General features: G+C 41.7%; 1 protein-coding gene across 1 annotated transcript; it reads right to left on the bottom strand.

The window, feature by feature from the left end:
• Window positions 1–33: 33 nt before the first annotated feature.
• txndc5 (thioredoxin domain containing 5) lies at window positions 34–9,361 on the bottom strand. The gene is made up of 10 exons (XM_084339928.1): window positions 8,925–9,361; window positions 7,411–7,563; window positions 6,810–6,915; window positions 6,275–6,371; window positions 5,333–5,448; window positions 4,536–4,622; window positions 3,912–4,070; window positions 3,458–3,540; window positions 3,175–3,304; window positions 34–2,130 (listed from the first exon to the last, which is right to left on the bottom strand). Exons 1-10 carry the CDS (start codon window positions 9,107–9,109, stop codon window positions 2,008–2,010), a joined length of 1,239 nt encoding a protein of 412 aa, XP_084196054.1. The 5' UTR covers window positions 9,110–9,361; the 3' UTR covers window positions 34–2,007.
• Between the last annotated feature and the right edge of the window lie 10,816 nt (window positions 9,362–20,177).

Raw genomic sequence — 20,177 nt, 5'->3', positions numbered from 1 at the left:
AGACCGATGCAAGAACAAAATGAAAATACAAACTTATTTTTGAAAATTTTTTATTATGAAATCTCATGTTACAACTTGCCATTATTCACTCTTTTTTTGTACAAAATCCATGGGTAGTCACAACCCATGACTCACAAGGAAAAAAATACTTCTGTCACTGGAGTTCCTTAGACCATGTGCTATCCATAAAAACTTTTACTGACAAAAAACTGCTGTGTCTGACTGTTTGTGTACCTGGGTTTAGACAATAAATGGTGCCCTGCATCGTGCAGCACATACTTCTCACATAACCTGGGTCAAAGGGCATTTGTAGCGTAAAGGGCACAGAGTCACAGGTGAGTAAAGGTATAGAAAAGTGCGCTGCAAAGACTAACTTAAATTGACGTTTTCTTGGCCCTTGACTTGGATCTGTGGGTTGATGGTTGTGATACAGAATACGGCAGACTAAAGAAGAGTTCAGAATGGGTCATTAAAACCAGCCACTAGCAAAATTAGGCTTTATTTTTGTTGTATTTGATAAAATGAAATAGAAAAAGTAGCATCATTTATCAAATAGTGACATCATCCAACTATCCATGCAGCTAAAGCTATACCCATCTATACCCATCTAGCCTTAAGACATTAGCTGCACATCATATTTTTTCATTGTCAGTAAATATAACATGTTGAAATGATACTTGAGACCAGGAAAAGCAAATTACACAGACCCAAGATGCAGCTGGTTCCATCATTAAGGTAAGAAAAGATCACAATCATAGAGGTGATATGATGCTAGCTAGCCCACCTGACCCTGAGCTGCAGTGAACGTTTGTCTCAGTTCCAGCCTCACATACATTACAAAAATATCCAATCACAGAGGGAAGCTTCTAAAAACTGAAAAGATGACCAGGAGAACAGCTCCATTTCTCATGCATACGATCCTAAACTTACACTGCATGTGCAGTACACCCTCAAAACTGGCTCCAAGTGTCCATTCCCACTTACAGGTTCACAAATGAGCCTGGCCTAAGAGACACAGTACAAACACTATACATTCACACTTCTTCTATTACATTTGAGGATAAAGTGAAGTCAGTTTTAAAAATGTCATACCAGAAAAACAGAAAACAACAAAACTAAAGCAGTAGTGACTCTAAAAATGTTCAGTGTTGGAGATATGGGGCAACATGGTCCAGGCCTGAGACCCTGAATGCTAGGAGGAGTCGGGAGGGATGATTGAGAGGGAGTCACAAAATGGATAAAATGCACACTTGAGGTCTTTAGATTATCTGGTTGTTATTTCCAAAAGAAAATCCTCATGGTTTAAAGAAAATCAGACTCCATCACAACTTCTTCTAGCTTTCCTGGGTGTTTCCCTGAGAGTTAAGTCAGATAGGCCATTGCCGGCATGGATAGAAAGTACCCTCAACTTAACACTCAACTTCACATTTGGACAACACAAACTTTTAAAACCTTTGAATGACAGTACCGCAACTTTAATGGCTTATGATTTAACAACAGATCCCATGTATAAAATTTTGCATTTAAAAAAAGTCAAATATCAACAGAAGTTAATCAGAAACAATTGATTTTGAACAGGCAGAAAAGGGGACATCTGTCCTCTACTGCCACCCTCTGAATAAACAACAGTTTTTATATGTGCGAGGAATTCTGGTTCTGATTGACTGAGCAGTGCTTGCAAAGTGGTTGTCAGACATATTACTTCATTCGTAAGCCCAACCACTACGATAGTTTCTCTCCATAGTAGGAGAGTTACGGTTGGGCAACAGCAATGAGAAATACATTCACATCCAAAACTACTGAATCATTCAGTCCTTGAACATAAGAGAGAGACGACAGACCGCATCAGTCTGTCATTGGCTGACTCCTTTCTGAAGAGAACCCAAGTGGAGAGAGAGAGATAGAGAGAGGTTTGGCTACTGTAGGAGAGAGAGTGGTGTCCTACTGGTCAGCTATGCAGTGTGGGCGAGCAGAGTGGTGGAGAGTTGAGTGCCGACTCGACTGTTTTTACAGCTCGTCTCTCGCCTGCCTCATCACAAAGCCGTGCAGGCTCTCCAGGTCCCGCCCGCCGTGATGCTCGTCACCCTGCACCCCCGCCCTGAAGACGAGCAAGGTGGGGTAACCTCGCACCTAAAGATGGAAGAAGGAGAACAACAACAGAGGCTTAGTCCATGTGCTTTTTAATCTGTTAAAACCATTTATTCTGCATGCTACATGCAGTTTGAACATTTTTAACACTAAAGATGATCAAATGAGTTCAAATCAACTGTCCAATGACAGAAATCTCAGATAGCTTCAGATCCCTCTTGAATTCTAGTCAGCTCTTACTTGGTCCTTTCTGTCCACCATGATAACGGTGTCAGTAGAAAGTGAAATCTTATGTATGAAAATTTCTTAGATATGAGAAAAACACAACAAAACATAAAGGTCACATTTCATCACAGTGAATCATCACTCTTCAGAAACTGTGGAGCTTGAACCCTGACGCAGCAATTCTGCAAGCAGTACAACATACATTGTATGCAGTGACAGACTGGCTTAATGACTATCCATTCAATTTTTGAATGGGAAATTTAAAGTTTTAATGTGACTGGGCTTTTTATTACTTCATTATAGATGAGCTGTAGGTTACTTTAAATCAACACCTTCACACCCTTTAATTCTAAAACCATGTCAGCATTACATAATGCTCTGGGCTTTCCTCTAAATGACATCATTCAGACTCCGCAGCCAAGCAAAGCTGATAGTTAATTGTAGACGGCTTGTCCAATGGGGAAGAAAAGCTGATTTTTGGGTCAGTGGTTAAGGTTAGGGTTAGGCAAGTAGTGGTTATGGTTCAGATACATCTCCATGTAATGTCCCTAGTGACCTAAGTCAACGTGTGTGTGTGTGTGTGTGTGTGTGTGTGTCAACATTCTTTCCCCATGTGTTAAATCTGCTTTGGGACTGCAGTCTGTAGGATCTAATTAAAGTATGTGGCAGTTGTATTGTTTTATGGCTCTGTGATAAAACCACCATCTTTATTTTATTACATCCCGTACAACACACTTAATCTTGGAGAATGAAAAAAGCTGACAGCTGGGTATGTGAGAAGAAGAAATGGAGTGCTACATGTTTGGTTTAGATGGGGACTTGTGCAGTGGAACAACTTGTGGATGACACCCAGATACTTACAGAGTACTTGTTGCACAGTGTGCGTTCAACAGTGCAGTCCACTTTGGCTATCTTGACATCAGTGAGGCCGGAAAACTCCTTCTTGGAGAGATCCTCCCATGTTGGAGCGAGGTTCTTACAGTGGCCACACCTACAGTGGACAGCAGGCGAACACATGAATTACATCACAGTGATAGAAAAGATGCCTGGATAATAATAATTTGCAACTGCTGCATGTTGGAGCTAAATTACGAACAGGTCATTCTAGATGTGAATAACAACACAGCTATACATTCAATCTTACCACGGTGCGTAGAATTTGATGAAGGTGATGCCCTTGGCCACAGTCTCGTCAAAGTTGCTCTCTGTCAAGGTCAACACACCGGACTGCAGAGGGGAAACAAACTGATATTAAACTGTGCTGAAGGGTTATGATCACCTGTCCGAGAGCCCTTCTTAAAACATTTATTAATTTATTATATTAGCCGTAGAGCTTGGATGCCATGCCTACTTTCTGGTCGCTGCCATGCCCACATCATCTCATTAAAAGACAGAAAATAGCTAGGCTAATCATAGCTGGTAATTGAGATGCACATAGTTGAGTGGGTGCTAAGCTCAGAGACCTTTACTTATAAGCAGGTAAAGATGGCTGCCATATGTTTGATCCACCCTCATGAAACATAAGTGTGCCATAAAATCTTTCAAGCCACTGTAGAATTGACCACTTCTGAACGTCGCCTTTTGTTGCTCACACCCACCTTCACCTCCTCTTTGGCTAGCTCGTCAGTGAGGACCTCGTTTGCTTTTTGTTCCTCGCTTGGTTCCTGCTCTTCCTTCACGGCGACGGCAGCCTTCAGCTGGTTGTCCACAAAGTCTTTAAAAGAGTCCAGGTCTCTTTTCCCTTTGTACTGGTCCGTCTACAAAAAGACACGCACAAGAATAAACAGATTGTTGCCATCACCATAAATGTGGAAGCTATTTGAATTATAACATTGTTAATCATTTTTGTCTTTCAACAAACTCTGGAACTCAACATTGACCCTGGAGGGTTGGGCCTGATTTAGGAAAACACCATAATTAAAAACCACTGACACTTTTTGACACACGTAGAATACAACACATATCGAAACCAAATACTATGTATGATAACCAACATAGTTTCATCTGAAGCAAAATATTTAACTCAATCTTCAGTGGCATCAATGTAAACATCATGACTGTTGTGATGAAGATGCCAGTATTTTTACAATTTGTATATGTATTTAATCATCCCAGTATGACTTCATGTCAGGGAGGTTGTTACAGCTCGCAGTAAAACTTAAGAGGATGTTGAGTAGCAACATGTTGGCCACTGTGGCAGCAGTCCAAAACCTCCTCCATACCTTCTGTCCGTTGTTGAAGAAGAGCAGAGTGGGATATCCTCGTACGCCGTTCTCAGAACACACCTCATAGTGCTGTGTACAGTCCACCTAGGTCATAAATATACACGTGTTATTAAACAAAGATGAAACATCATTGCAAACACTGACCCTGTCAATTTGCTTAAGGGGTATTTGTTTAATAACCCAGTATGCAAACAGTTAGCTCTTCATATGACCAGCATCCTGTTCTGTTAGATGGTTAACAGGATGAATATGCAGGTAGTGTAAAGTGAGCAGAGAGCAGATGGAGGACTGCTTCAACACTGCAGTTTGGCATCAGAAGTGTACCTTTATAGTAGTCCTGTTTTTAATTGATGCAACAGTATGTGGTGTTTTAATGTTTTAAAAGGGGCACTGTGTAGCTTTGGAGAAGAAATTCAAACTCAGAATTGTAATTACTCCAACATTAATGAGGTAATAATACAAACTCAGACATATTTATTTTTTCCACAACTTAATAAAAAAGCTGTTCTCAGAGGAAAATAAGGTCCCTGAACACTGTTTGAAGCTAGAAAGGTGGCAGGGTCCGCCACATATAAACAAAGTAAAACAGTATGAAATTGTGTTGTCCTTTAATGTCAGTTTGTTTATTCAGTTATGAAAACAATTTATTTTGTATTTAGGCATTAAAAAAAAAACAGTCAATGAAGATCATACTCTGATTACAATTCCTTCCCCAAAACTACACAGTGCACCTTTAACATCTAATTATTTATGAGCAGCTGAACCTGTGAACCAGTACAAAGTAAAGGACGCACCTTTCCTATCTTGACATCATCAGAGTGCTCAAAGGTGGTGGCCAGCTGCTCCCAGGTTGGAGCCATGGCTTTACAGTGACCGCACCATGGAGCGAAGAACTTCACAAAATGAGCACCTGAGGCAAGATTAGAAAAGCCAGATTAGAAAAAGAAGCTGCAGATAACTAGCAAGAAAATTAACTATAAATGAAAAAAAAAAGAACATAAAAATACTGTATATAAACATAAGTAAAGTACCATTTTCTATATGTATTTTTTGTGCTGAAGTGAGGCTGAACAAGTTTATGTGTTTTGAGCAATGTAAGAAGCAGATTCCACTACAAACTCATCACAGCCTGCTGTAAATGAAAATATACACCTCTTACAGAGGTTACACGCAACCAATTACTCAACGTTTATTGCCGCTCCGTTGCCAAGACTTGAAGGAGGGACCAATAAACACAGTTTTTAAAATGCCCATGTCATATCCTGCCTTTTTTGTCTCCAAACAAGAAATCATTTATTTTTCTTCAAAACCAAAACATTTCAACGTCAGTGCCGCGTTACGAGCCACCACTTCAACGAGACAATTATCGTAAGCACAGTTTATTTTTACAATCGCTGTCTGAAAATCCAGAAACGTGAGGCGTCAGGAGACAAGTGTTGTACAGTTGGTTCGAGTTGACTGACACTGTGGTTTGCGGCTCAGGTACTCATGCTGAAATGTCAAGTTCTGTCAGTCAAGGCAATGAGGTGTTTCCATTCTCTAACGAGGGATCTAGAAACATAACCGCATGTGGCTGAAAACTGAAAGCACAACTGAAAGTAACAGAAACAATTTATCCATTGCAGGTGTGATGCAGCTGCGTAAATACACAAGATGAAGTTAACCATTCATTTGTTAAGTTAAGTGGTACAACAGCACTTTCATGAAGCATTATAAATGTTCTAGTCGAGCTTTACCTTTGGCTATGTGGGCCTTAAAGGTGGGAGCAGTGAGCTCATACATGCCCTGTTTGGGCTCTGGGGCTTTAGGAGGCTCCAGTTCGGCCTCAGGTTCCTGGAGGACACAAGAACAAGCATCTATGAACAACACCCATCTTGCATCGTAGGTCTACATCCACACTAATACATTTTCATTTGAAAATACATGACTTTTGCTACATTTACGCCTAGTGTCCACACTACTCTGGTGTTTTAGAACCCCTAAAATGAAGACTTGGAAACGCTGCTGACCCTGTTTTAGTTTGGAGCCCGTTTTAGACTGTGTCAGTCTACTTTCCTCAGAGTTGAGGTCTGTGTGCACAGTGTGTGTGAACAGTCATGTGATATGATATATGCGTTCAGATGTGTTACTTACTATGGGCGAAAGGGTGCTAAAATGCTTATCTGGATAGAAATTGTTTTTATTTTAAAGTGAAACTGTGTTGGTGTGGATGCAGCATATGGGTCAATGGCTTATAAACTTAAGGTGTTAACTTCTCGAACCACAACTCACCGAAGGCTCCTCCTGGAGTGTCTTCAGCATCCAGGTCTCCAGAGACTGTAGATCCCTGGGCCCCTGGTACTTAATAGCCTCCTGGTCTGGCTTAAACAACTTCAATCTAGACATAACACATTAATTGAATGAATTATGGCATCGCAGACTCATGATTCAAGTTTTAAGTTTACACAAGAAAGTGCACTAAGACTAAATGACCCATGCAAGCAAGCACACTTTTCTAACTAGTCTATTCAATCATCATTAAAAGCTCTGAGACCCCGTAATTTAGTATATTATTGTTGTAAGAAGTTCTGTCAATCATTATCCAGTGACTGCTGTGTTTGCAGGTACACTGTGCTGTCAGCAACATCCAAGATGTAAGTGGATGTCGTTAAGATAGTGGGCAGAATATTCACCCAAATGCAGGTCAACGTGTCACTTCTCTGTAAATCAGTAATGTTGTAAGAGTTGTTTGCATCTGTGCAACAGCCAATGTATTATTGTTTTGATTCATTGGTTTTAGCTGTTGATCTCAACTTCTGAAACATCTACGCAGATGGATGCCAACAATTTGATTTGAATCGATGAATTCAAGGATTATGTGACGAGTACTTACGTGGGGTAGCCCCTAACCCCGTGGACATTGGAGCAGAACTTGGTGTCCTGGACGCAGTCTACTTTTACCACATATGCAGGGGGCTCTTCCATGCTGTTGTATTTGTCTGCCAGTTCATTCCATGCCGGCTGTAACCTCTGGCAATGGCCGCACCTGGACACAACAGACAAAATCAAGATCTGGTCACACATATCTTTTGTTTGACCGTGGTTAAGAGTCATCACTTGCAAACAACTTCTCTTAACTGACCACACAGTTCCATCTAGTGTATGAAGCATTTCTATTCTATTTATTTGAGTATATCTTTATTTATTCTATTTTATTTTTCTCTAAGTCAATTACTACATTGCGCTGCAACTTTTTAATATTTGCAAACTGGTTGTTCCCTTGTGCTGCCGTGTCCAATTTAATTGCTCCTCTGGGGGATCAGTAAAGGTACATCTTATCTTCTCAAGATGGTGTATGTGAGTCCTTTTATTCTTAGATACAGGATGACACAGGTAGGAGCCTGCTACTGGAGCATCCTGGCACGGAAACTGGAAAGTTGAAGTTTTATGTATTAATTTAATAATAAATCATCAATATCATTGTGTACACCGTGTCTTAATGAAAAAAGACAAATAATGTGAATCATGTCTATGGCAAAGCTAAAGTGACAAAGTCAAAAATGTGTGTTATACTGCTTTGTATAAGAGGATATTTATATTTTATATTTATTTAGGGCAAAAGTAATGTAACCTTAATGAAGACAGTACTATATTCTATGTCAACAATACCAATCTGAGCTTTACATAAAGGTTTGATCCCATGAGAGATGACTGATCCTTAGTGGTCAGAGAGGCTGAACCTCTAATCTCATTTTACAATCTGTCTTTTATCTCAAACTCGTTTTACCATCCACATTAAATAGGGCGACGATCGACGTGAACTGCTCTTTTTCATTGCGACTCCCTGATCCCCTCCTCTTGGACCTCTGGGGGGTCCGCGGACCCCAACTTTGGAACCGATGACATAACATCAGTCAATCAGTGCGTGCCACGTAAGCACAGCGCCCCAAACTACTGTTACAACTTCGAGCCCTGATTCACTCCAACAGCGTCAACCGTCAAGAATCACGGCGTCACAGAACTGTGTTAAAATAAACCTGGTTCAACGTCCACAACAAAGTTTTAAGACTACATTTCAGCAGCTACTAGCATTGTTAGCCCCGCGGCCCTTTGTGAAAAGTGTCCCATTCTGCTAAAACTGCAGTCCGCTAACTGTTTGGCTATGCTAGTTAGCCGCTAAGCTAACCGTGCCGGTTTACCAAGGGGACGGGGCTAGGCAGCTAACTAGCTTGAATGCCAACTAGCTTGTTTGCTAACTTGCCGGCTAGCTCTAATCCCAACTCCCGACAGCCATTTTCCCCCTGTTTTCAGTGAATATTGGGGATGCTAAAGAAAGACAAGTGTTACTTCCAGTCCGTTTATTCAACGTTGTCTGCAAAAAACTCGGGAAATTAACAGTTAACTCACCACGGGGCGTAAAACATGACAAAGTGGGGTGCAGTGGGCACCGCCTCGTTGAACATCTCCACCGTGTACGAGTGCTTGGCATGCTCGTCTTCTTCTGCGTCGGCGTCGCAATGTACACTTGCAAACAGTACGGAAATATAAATAAAACACAACATAAAGGGTGTGCAATTCAGTGCTGAGGCCATGGTGAATCTCTCTCGGTGGGTGAACAGTGTCCCAGCTAGTGTGAAAAGACCGACTCCGAACGTGCACGCCCCTCTGGCAGCCTCGCTTCAGAGGAATGTGGAGTGTGGATGGGACTCATGCAAATGGAGACTCCAGTTGTTGCAGCTGGGCGAAGCAAACAGGATGATGTTTAGATCTGTGGGAGCCAGCAAGCGCTTTACAACCCTGTCCAAGCTGACAGGTCCAGGCAAGCGCCATTCTCTGAAGAAGTACGGAAGCCTGGTTGGAAAAAAGCGTCTACACTGGAGGGGAGATCTATAACTTACTAAAAGAAGACACAGCATTATCCCCAAACTGGTGCATGCATGTGTGCAAATGCTCCCTGCTTTTATATGGTATTAAATCAATGGTGTTCATTACCATTAATAGTGATATTGTTAAAGTAAAGTATCAGGAGAGGTCAAGAGGTCAAAGATTTCACTGCAGAAAACACACCAATAGTTTTGTTTCTCACAAAAATCATCAGCATCAGTAAATCCTTGCTTCTGCACGCTGGAGATTGAGATGACATACGTGTAGCCCATAATGAACACGGTGTTGTTAATGAGGTTAATTGGAATAGCTGACTATTATTTGATTATTGTCAGGTAAATCTTATTAGTTCCAACCAGGGAATACAGACACTTAGTTAGGTTGTGGTGGGCTCTATAGTAACAAAAACTGTACCAACATCCAAAAACAGAACAGTACCTGATTTCTAATGAGTTTGGATGCCACTAGAATATGATTTACATGTTTATTTTTTTCATTTTAAAGCAAAGTTTTTCTCAATCTGCCCCCAGGGTCTAACAATTGTAAAGCCCTTCGAGACAAAGCGGTAATTTGTACTTACAGACAGCACTCTGCGGGAGTTAAAGTAAAAGTCTGTCGATTATTATTAAATAGGTGTTGGACTAGAATCATCATTATGTTTCAAATGTTTTGAAGAACTTCTCTACATCGCCATTTATGTTACGGGTAACCTTATGCAACCTTTAATTGACAGGTAGACTTCAGCGACGTTCACAGCTTGGCACCGTATTTAAGTGGTGATTATGAAATTAGCCCGATTTCAATGTGAACATTTACTTTAAAAGTTAAAGGAAATCAAATGGAGTCATACGAGGAAGCTAGAAAAATGTCATTAGGATACAATTTGAGTGACATTCAGGAGAGTTTATTTCAACGTTGGTAAGGTAAGGAAAAGCCAAATTGGTTTAATATAAATTATCCAGTAAGTTAGGGTCGACCGCACCGCTTTGGCAGGCGCTCTAAGTTTCCTGCATAACTGAGGCTGTCCTTCTGTAACACATTGGCTGTCCTTAGAGTGCCTAACGGTATAAACCTATTAAATTTTGTGAATAGACTAGGAATAAGACAGCAGAAAGTTAGCGTTTTGCTTAAACTGTAAAAATATGGACGCAACGGCTCAGGTGTCAGATGACAGTTGTTGGTTTTCATCAACGATGGACAGATATGAGTCAGAGTCGCCCCCTCGATGAGAGTGAGAACATTTTAAGGCAAATATAATTAATCCAATTTATTGCATTGGATAAATAGTGCCTCTCGTGGGGGCTGTAGTCTGGCGTAATGGAGACAGCCTATATAAATCATGCATCTATTCCCATGACGGGGTGTGTTTGCCTGCGTCTGTTCCTGCTGGCCTCGTGGATTGACAGCCTGCTGGCAAGTCCTCCCTTCTCCTCTCCTCTTCACTTTTAATACAGTCATGATTTCATGAAGCCAAATGAAGACAGCTTTCATATGTGCAGTATTTCTCTTTAATCATCCCCCCTTTTTCCTTTCATCTGGACAACAGGAAGAGTGGGAAGAGGAAAGGAAGAGGTTACAGCATGGAAACAGACAGAGGTGGCGCCCGGAGCGGCACTATGGAGCTGTATATAACACTATTCCAGATTGTCGCAGCTCTTTCATGAATCCAGGTTGGTCTCCTTGAATGTCTATATAGTAAAAGTGGGTGAAAATGATCCTACCATGCACAGTCAGTGTCTGAAGTTATATATATAGGTTACAGGCCGAGGTGTTTATGAAGTCCTGAGTGTGTAGATGTGTGTGTGTGTCTGTGCTTCTGAGACAACTGGTGTCAGGAGATTGTCCTGCTGTTCCCTTGACAACCATTGAAATTCCACTGTTAAACACACATGTGCGCACACACACACCGGTTATTTAGTCCCGAGGGAGTATAAACAGTCAATGGAGAAGCAATATACTTGTAAGAGACTCCCTCACAGAGACAGATGATGCTGCACTGACCTCAAAGCTGACAGGAGGCGACCTTTAACCTCTGAGTGTAAAAACTTTCCCTTTGAAGAACTTGAAATGTCTCGTCCGATGGTCGTGACCTCGCTTTCTGAGAGCGAACTCGGACAAATCCAAAGGGTCAGCAGTCTGTAGATCCCTGTATGCTGCTCGAATTGTGCAGTGGGATCATGACAGATGTTCTGGCTGCTCCATACTGGGTACGCACATAAGAAATATACAGCAGTCCTCCCTCTCTCTCATCCAGTTTCCTGTCATTTCTCAGGCTGTCCTATCAAATAAAGCCAAAAAAAAATACTTTAAAAAAGAAAGAAATATACGGCAGTTTGTTTCCCTGTGTGTGGGCCTGAAGACAGATTCATTTACTTTCAAGCATTGAAATAGTTTGACATATTGTGAAGCGAGCTTATTTGCTTTCTTGCCGAGAATTTCATTATTGGATTGATACCACTCTCATGTCTATAAGGTAAATATGAATCAACTATGGAGGTGCTAGTAGTGGGATTTTGTTAACTTTGGAAAGACCTGGGCAAGATCTCCAGTCTTTGTGATTTATGTCTTATATCATACAGTATGACTGAATGCTAAAAATGAAGCTAGCCAGTAGTGATAAGAGAGCACACCATTGTCTGTGGGCCTATGTGTTCAGCCTATGTGTAAGATGTTTAGGAGTGGTGATGTTGAAGTCATGCAACCCCTACGTAGTTCGTTTATAGCCTAGCATTAGTTTTTTACTGCAGGGAATTTTATTTACGCTTCAAAAAGTTACAAAAAAAATGGTGTTCATCTGCGAGGATTGTCTTGCTGAACAAAACATGTAATTCCACTGAATCCAAAATCCAAATTGAAAAATCCTATTCACTTTCTGGCAAGGTACCCAGGGCGATGCTAACATCTGGCTTAGCCTGCAAAATACGCCATCCCTGCAGCACTCTATTCATATGCGTTGATCAGAAATGGCTATATTTTGTATTTGTTACAAAACTATTTAGAGAAACAATGATTTGAGCTTCAAATCAATGTTTCACAAGAAAAAAAAAGTTTCTTTTTAAATAAAATTAAATGAATGCTTTTCAGTCAGCAACCCTGATGATGAATTCCTTCATCACAGGTACAAATATTGGCACATTATACTATCAGATGCTGCTAGATCTGTCTAGCAGCAAGTCTAAAGGTCACTACTCAACACATTTTATATTGTTTGTTTAATTTTTTACAAAAACAAAAGTTTAAAAATGCTATTTCCTACTATTTCCGAGAGATTACAAGATCATCTTGTCTCGGGCAAGGGCAAGACACACAGCAGGCTTGGCTAAAAGATCTAAAGTGAGCTGAAGAGGTGCACGGTTGGCAGGTTTGTTACCTGTGGGCCACAAGTATGGAGTCAATCTTCTCATCCCAGCAACAGAGCAAAGAAGCATATTTCCTAAAATGTCACACTTGCTCTAACTTTTTTCTTATATCAGATTGATATACTCTCACAGTACCGATATGACGAGTAGGCGTATTTCCCAAAATATCTATTCCCTTACAAAACTTTGACACGTATGTGCCACTGAGTAAGAAAACACATTGAGTGCTGCCTTCTTGAACTCTTTCCAGTCGACATCAAAGATATATTTTGTCTCAACTGTTATGACTGCTATGACCATATTCCTGCTCTGGTTTAGTCCACTGTGCTGACATGAAGGTGTCGGCAGTATGAGATATACCACCCACTGAAGTTTATTTGAGCTATTATATCAAAAAATGGCCTTGACATCCACTCATGACCCACAGTTCTCGCTACGCTCTCATACTCCAGCTGCTGCTACAGTGAAACACAACTGCCTTTATAGTTAATTGGGAGTGAAAAATGATATATGAGATTATTTTTCTTGAGTTTTGCACACTATAAATAACATCTACACACAAGCCCAAAGGGGCTCTATTGTTACCATGGCCAGCCAGTAACCACACATCACTATTTAATCTCAACATGTCATTTAGCTGTGGTAAATATGACCAAATTGCTGCTGACACATTTTATATTTTGCCCGATGAAGTGGAGGCTGCATAGTTGTGGGTGTCTACTGGTTACCCATTGTTGATGGTCAGGCACCTTGCCAGGCCGGCTACAGCATGGTGTAATAGGAAAAAGAAAGATTAATGGACCCTGGGGACCCGAGGACATTCTGTTTATTTTCTTAATTGCCTGAAGTTCGTGGCTGAGAGTGTGAGAGTCGGCAGGTGGTAAACAGGGCGAAAGTGAGAACTGAAAGACTGTGAATAGCACAGAGGAGGAGTGTGTGTGAATTTGAAAATACTGCCTGCTATAGCTGATTCAGACAGCGAGCAGTAACTCAAGGCAGGGTGCTAACTTTCTTCATGACGTGTCTTTGTGATCTACAAGTGCATTTCCTCAATGCAAAACTGCAAAATCCATCTACCAGCATCTCTTAATGTTGCTCATCGACATGGCATATCTTCTTTGTTTAATCGCTACAAAAACTGAAGCGTAAAAACAACACAAGGTTATGTCTTGGGCTATTTCTTCCTCGAGTAGTGACCTCATGAAGAAATCACACCCCCATAAAACTACAAGTTCTGTTGTTTTCTTTCTTTTCTTAATAGACTAAATAAATAAGATAGAACAGGTTAATTAGCTGCAGCTGCTGGTAGGCTGATTAGAAATGTTTGAACAGAGCCAGGCCAGTAGTTTTTCTGTTTTACGGTTACATGCTGGCATTCCGACATCCCAAAATTCCGACATCCCAAAAGTCCGACATACCGCCATTCCGACATGTCACCATTCCGACATACCACTATTCCGACATGCAAACGTCCCGGCATTCCGACAAAGTTTCACCATAATCCGCAACCCATAACCCTAACCCTAACCCTTTTAAAAGATGTGTCGGAATGGCAAGACATTTAAAAAAGAAATAAATACCACCATTCCGACCTTAGGAGGCAAAAAATGTCGGAATGATGGGATGTTTCATTAAAGGTTTAAGTATTGCCATTCCAACAATTAGGGCCTAATGTCGGAATGGCGTTATGTCGGAATGGCGGTTGCCTCCCCTGTTTTCCAGTTGTGCTAAGCTAAGCTAATTGGCTGCTGGCTGTAGGAATTTCATCATTTTAGTGGCAAGGCCACCTGTCTCACTCACATCAGCTAGCTTGCAAGCGTTTGCTAACGTAACCTTTGTTAACATTAACTCAATGCTACAAACATTAACGTTCTTTGCAGAAGCTTTGCAGAAATTCTTGTCCTGGTGCCTCCGATCTTCTCACCTCTTCTCAGACAAAAAAAGGCATATTTTTCATTCACCATTGTTTTAAATGTTTCCCTGATCACCATAAAATTCAAACAAATTGCAGAAATTACACTGACTCTCCTCTCTAACAGCTGTGGACTACCTCTCACAAATAGTATCTATTTCAAAGCTGGGTCTGCTTTTCAGCACTGCCAAGGAACACACTGAGAAATCCCTACAGAAGACTTTCTGGAATAAGAGGCTATTTCTGACCAAATCTAATTCTGTCATGTAAACTTATGGGAATCACCTTGTTGGACACTCGACCTCTCTGTAAAAATGTTTTAAACACCATCTTCCCATCATGCAATCCAAAGCCAGACGTGTTTCCATTAGGAACTTGACTCATGGCAGTATCATATCCGGGACACAGGATGTGACCAATGGAGGGGAACCAATGTCATTAACAGACAGCTTAGTAAAGCCACTGCAGCAGGCACCTGTGCTGGGAAAAGACAGCGGGGAAAGGACAATCCCACATGACTGGAACAACTCCAGAAACGAACGTCAAGGGATAGAAGTCGGAAAACGCCTTGTCTTTTCATCTGGGTGGCTAAAAGAGGAAGAGAGGAAGTACGGTGTGTGAGACGGAAGAATAAGAGACAGGCGGAGAGTGAAGAAATGAGAATGAAAGAAAGTTAAATGGTGATTGTAAAAACTATTTAGGAAAGGAAAGAAAGGTGTGTGTTAGAGAGGGAAATTGGATAAATGAGGGATAGGGGATATGGGAAATGGTCACGGTGGTTGTGGATTACCATGACAACTCCCGCTGTATCCCAAGTGTTTTTATGTTCGACTGCTCTCTGCTGGATCCAGTCGGATGACTAAAGCCGCGCCAAGTCTCCTGAGGTATCTACAGTATTGGAATTACCATCATTTTCCACAAGGCCTGTGTACTTACGGGATCCTGCTGTTTTCTCACTGCTGGAAACGCCACACAGTTGCTGTAAACAGGTTGGATATTGACAACTGCGACTGGAAATTGCAGTTGTTTGAGAGAAAACATGTTCCTGCAAGAAAAAAAAAAAAAAAAATCTTGTATGGCTTCTACCATCATGAAACTGAATTAACACATAAATGGGCACATGATGATTAAGTTGATGCAAGTATTAGCAAAGGATTACGATTGTTTACAGGAGATGTTTTCCTGACAGCAGCAAAGCATGGTGACAGGACTTGGTGTTCATCTGTAAGATGTATTCACTGAGAATGCACATCAGAGATTGACTCAGTTTAATGCATGCAAGACATGTCGATTACATATTGTTGGCTAACATTAGCATGTTGGCATACAAAAACAAATCTGCCATGGTGGGCAGGTTACCTGAAGTTTTTACCTGCCGCAGACATTTACTCTGTATTCAGCAGGTGGCAGGTGCAAAATTCATTCCTTGCCTGTGACTGAGAACAAGTCGGCTCTTATCCTTGTTAATTCACAAGCTTATATTTGACAGTAAGTCTTACATGAAGTAGGGGTGTCCGGATTGATACAGATATATCGATACATCTGATCCCAAATGTCTCAGTTTAGGATCGATTTTCATATTAAAAGGTTGATATCTAAGCTCTGTAATTTAGGGAAAATGTGTATGGTACTGGTGTCAGGTTTTACTTGGTATCACACATCACTAATATGTGGTTTATAGTTATTTATAGAAAAGATAGGATCTGATGAATTGTTACTTCAAGTTCAACTGACAAGCTGGATAGAAGACATCATCTTTTTACGCCTGGATGACCAATTATTGCCTCTCGCACCACATGATTTTCTACAGTACGCCGTAGAGTTTCATTTCCTGTGCAACACACAAACACATTGACTTTCTGATCCTGTTCACACACCGCTAATGGTGCCTGTACTGCACTGCAGTTTGTTAAGCATTTGGACACGTCACCTGAGGCGAGACAACACAGGTGGTGACAGGACCCACCTCGACTTGGACTTTGCCTGCCACGGACGCTTCTTGGTGGAGAGCCCTTACTGTAAAAGCCCCACTTCCTGCTGGTAAAGCCATCAGAGTATACAGGCCAGATTGTGCAGGAGCTGATGTAGGGCAGAAAAAGTGAGAAGGCGGCAGAGAATAATAGAGAAGAGGAGAAAAGACACGGACATCCTGGTGTATAGAACTTTTAGGGCCTTTGGAAACTCGACGTGTTAAAGTTCTGATATTTTTCTTGTTCAGATTATATACGGACGGAAGCTTGAGATGTTTTACGTCTCATAAATCTTTTAAAGGGTTTAGTGAAGTATTAATCCATCCCTTTTAGCATTATCAAATGGTATATGCTACATAAATACATATCATGGTATTAATATGAAGAGAGACCCCCTTGAAGCCCACACAACTGGAAAGAATCCACTCTGCTAAAGAGTCCTTGAGCAAGTCATGAAATGAAATGCTACCAGCTCCATGGCTGCTGCTTTGAAGGCGGGCCCAGCTTCTGAAATAGAAAACAGAATTTCCCCACAAAGATCAATAGAGGATTACATACGGCTCGTGTCCAAGAAAAGAACATGCTAGGTTGCTCTTACATGCATCCAAATATCATTGACGACCTACAAATCAAGCGGCTGCCATGAAGGCTTGAAGCGACAAGGAAAATAGGGCTCTAAAGTGATATTTCAGCAGACACTATTTCATGTGAGACGAGCCATAAATGTCATCAATAGCCAATGAGGCTTCACTTTGCCTCACTGTGCAAAAGCCATATATAAAGACTGTCCACGCTTTTATTCTTTTTGGAAATACTTCAAGACACGTTAAGAGCGCCCCAGTACCTGCCTTCATCGCGTCAAGGTTTGTTTTTATTTTTCTCCGCTTCTTGAAAAAAAACAAAAAAAGAAGAAATTACAGATGCTGTCACCCACTTACTGGTACTCCCGCTTGCTCTCATGGAAAATGTAAAAGGGGCCCAGCCTCGTTGAGGTCAGGCTGACATTGCCAGTGAGAGAGGTGGCCAAGTCACAAAACAGATGTTTACTGTTTTTCTTAGGATGATTTGTTCTCTGCTCGATATTGACTCGGGTCCAACCATAACCCAGTTCTCTTTAACAGAGCGCCGCATTGGAGTGGGCAGACGGGGGCACAATGCTTGAACCAGGTGTTAATGTTTTATTGTAAAAATGTATTTTATTATACGCATGCTTCAACTGTCCGTGGGTACTCAGAGTTTACGATTCTGACAGGTGTCTGGATTCGTCCGTTCTCAAGCAGATGTGCAATAAAATGATCGGATGGATCACACGTAGGAAAGTTGTGCCTGCGTGTGCGCTCTCCTGGATGTGTTGCCCCGTGTAAGCAGTGAGTAAGAACGAGTTTTAGGAAGCCTCTGTGTGTTTCTGCGTGTGTGTCAGTGAAGCCTCAACTCCGAGCGTCTGCAGAGGCAGTCATGGGCCCGGTAAAGGTCTCTCCACAGAAGCCATTAAGCCGTGCGTCTGTTGGAATAATGTGTTTGACTTGGCTCTGGGGCAGCAGCAGGTGCTGGGAGGACCGGCCTGGAGCTGCTGCTCACTGCCTGCTTTGATGTGCAGGCCAGGGACCAGTCTTCCCTTCACTGTCTTTCCCTCCCATCTCTGTCTTCCTCCTTCCTTGTCTTTGTTCCTCTCTTCCTCTCTCCAATCTCTCATTTTTTCCTTACTGTTGTCATTGTGTCCATTTTCTTTGTCTGTTTGTCTATTTTTAGTGGCTCTTCTGCTTCATCTGCTGCCCTTTTAACTTGACTTTTTCTTAAAAGCCCCCCCCCTTTCACTTTTCCTTCTTCAAATGTCGTTTTTCTTCATTCTCTTTGTGTTTTTTCCCCCCGCGCTTTCTCCTATCCCCATATGATAGCTGTCAAAGAGCTTAGTTCTAGCCCTCGAGCCCTCCACACATCTGCTAGACCTCAACGACACTGCTGGGTGCAGAGCATTGAGTGCAAGCTTAAATTTATGCATTCAATGGATCATTGAAAGCGAGGTTGCAAAGGCCTGGAAGTCGCTAACAAAGACCTTTTTGCTGATTCATTATGCAGGCAGTTCCTTTGGAATGACCAAGTGGATAGTCGGTGTAAAACTGTTGTCTTTCCTCAAATTTAAAAGGAATTTAGTCATGTGTCAGCACAACTGTCTTGGGTGGTGCTAAACCCAAAAATGCAGCGATGGTGCCCCCTGCAAATTAGGGTCGTGGGCAACTTGTGTTTCACGTGGGGAGGTGAGTGTCACTAGCAACGTTATATTAAAACCTGGATACAGTTTTGGAGACGAGGCCCCATTCATTCCTACAGAAGCTGCCCAATGGCACATGAAGCCAAAAGAGTTCGACTACCTGGATCTTCTGCGTTGTGTGGCCCATAATGGCCGTGCACTGGAGACTTCCCCCGATCGAGCCGGCTAACTTCTGCTTTTAGCACCTGAATGGCTCAAATTATAATAGTTAAAGGATGTATCCACAGTTTTACAGCCGCTTCTTTCACAATGTAAGCTTATGGCAAAAAGTATTTTTGGACCCAGTGCATCAAGTTGTAATTACACAGTTTGGCCACTGCGAAAACTGGCTCAAAGCCTGGCGCCCATCTTGGGAGCTTGTGCGCAATGTGCAAGCATGACCACCTTTTTGGACGGCTGGGTACGGCATCACCACTAAGACAAATCACATGCACAACTGCAGTAAAACCAGAAATTTCAAGTTAGTTTATGATTATGATTACATTTGCTAATGAGTATTTTGGATGGCGGTGCGAGGTTGCCTGTTGTGGCATCGCATATTTTTCAATGTTTATATTGCTAGTATTTATTGCTAATAGTTAGCCAAAGGCAGGCATTCTGCAATACCATCAGTCTACGTCTGGTGAGTCAGACTAAAAAGGAATTGGTCAACATTTTGAGAAATTCGCTCTTTGGTTAACTTGCTTAGATATGATGAGAAGATCAATACCACTCTGACAGCTACTGCATGTGCTAAATGTGAAGGTAAATCTAGCAGCCCTTAATCTTAGATAAGCATTAAGACTGCTTTTGGACAAAAAGCGAGTCTGGTCCACATGACACCAGCACCTCTGACTCTAACTCTTGGCAAGATAGCAATTAGCGTATTTCCCAAAATGTCAAAGCATGTCCTCAAGATTATATCTGATCCAGACTGTTCTGAAACATCCAGTTAAAGATATCTTTAACCGGATAGGTAAACAGTTAAATGTGATCCAGTATTATCTGCTGAATGGCAGGCAAAACCACACTGAGCTCTAACAAGATGTCATGAGACCCAGTGCTTAACATGGGCATGCAGTAGGTGAGTCATAATTTTAGGTCTGGACTCCTCCCTTCCTCTGTGCCTTTCTCTCTCAGCCTCAAGGTAAACCCATTACGCTTGAAACGAAGCAGCAGCAGTAGCAAAAGCAGCAGCCCACTTGGGTTCAGGGAGACAGGGGAGGGAGACGATGAAAAGGAAAGCCCAGGGCCGTCCTGGGGCCCTGAAAGAGAGTTGCCTTTATT

The sequence above is a fragment of the Pagrus pagrus genome, assembly GCF_965226575.1.
Source record: "Pagrus pagrus genome assembly, chromosome: 20".
Lineage (NCBI taxonomy): Eukaryota > Metazoa > Chordata > Actinopteri > Spariformes > Sparidae > Pagrus > Pagrus pagrus.
Note: the sequence above shows the minus strand (reverse complement) of the source record. Positions and strands in the feature narration are given on the sequence as shown.

Bases quoted from the DNA above. Each gene is read 5' to 3' on its own strand.
- txndc5 (XM_084339928.1), bottom strand. From the start codon at position 9,109: ATGGCCTCAGCACTGAATTGCACACCCTTTATGTTGTGTTTTATTTAT. The intron at 3,305-3,457 runs GTAAGATTGAAT...TGTCCACTGTAG, and splicing joins ATCAAATTCTACGCACCGTG to GTGTGGCCACTGTAAGAACC. The intron at 2,131-3,174 runs GTAAGTATCTGG...TTCCATCTTTAG, and splicing joins CACTGTGCAACAAGTACTCT to GTGCGAGGTTACCCCACCTT.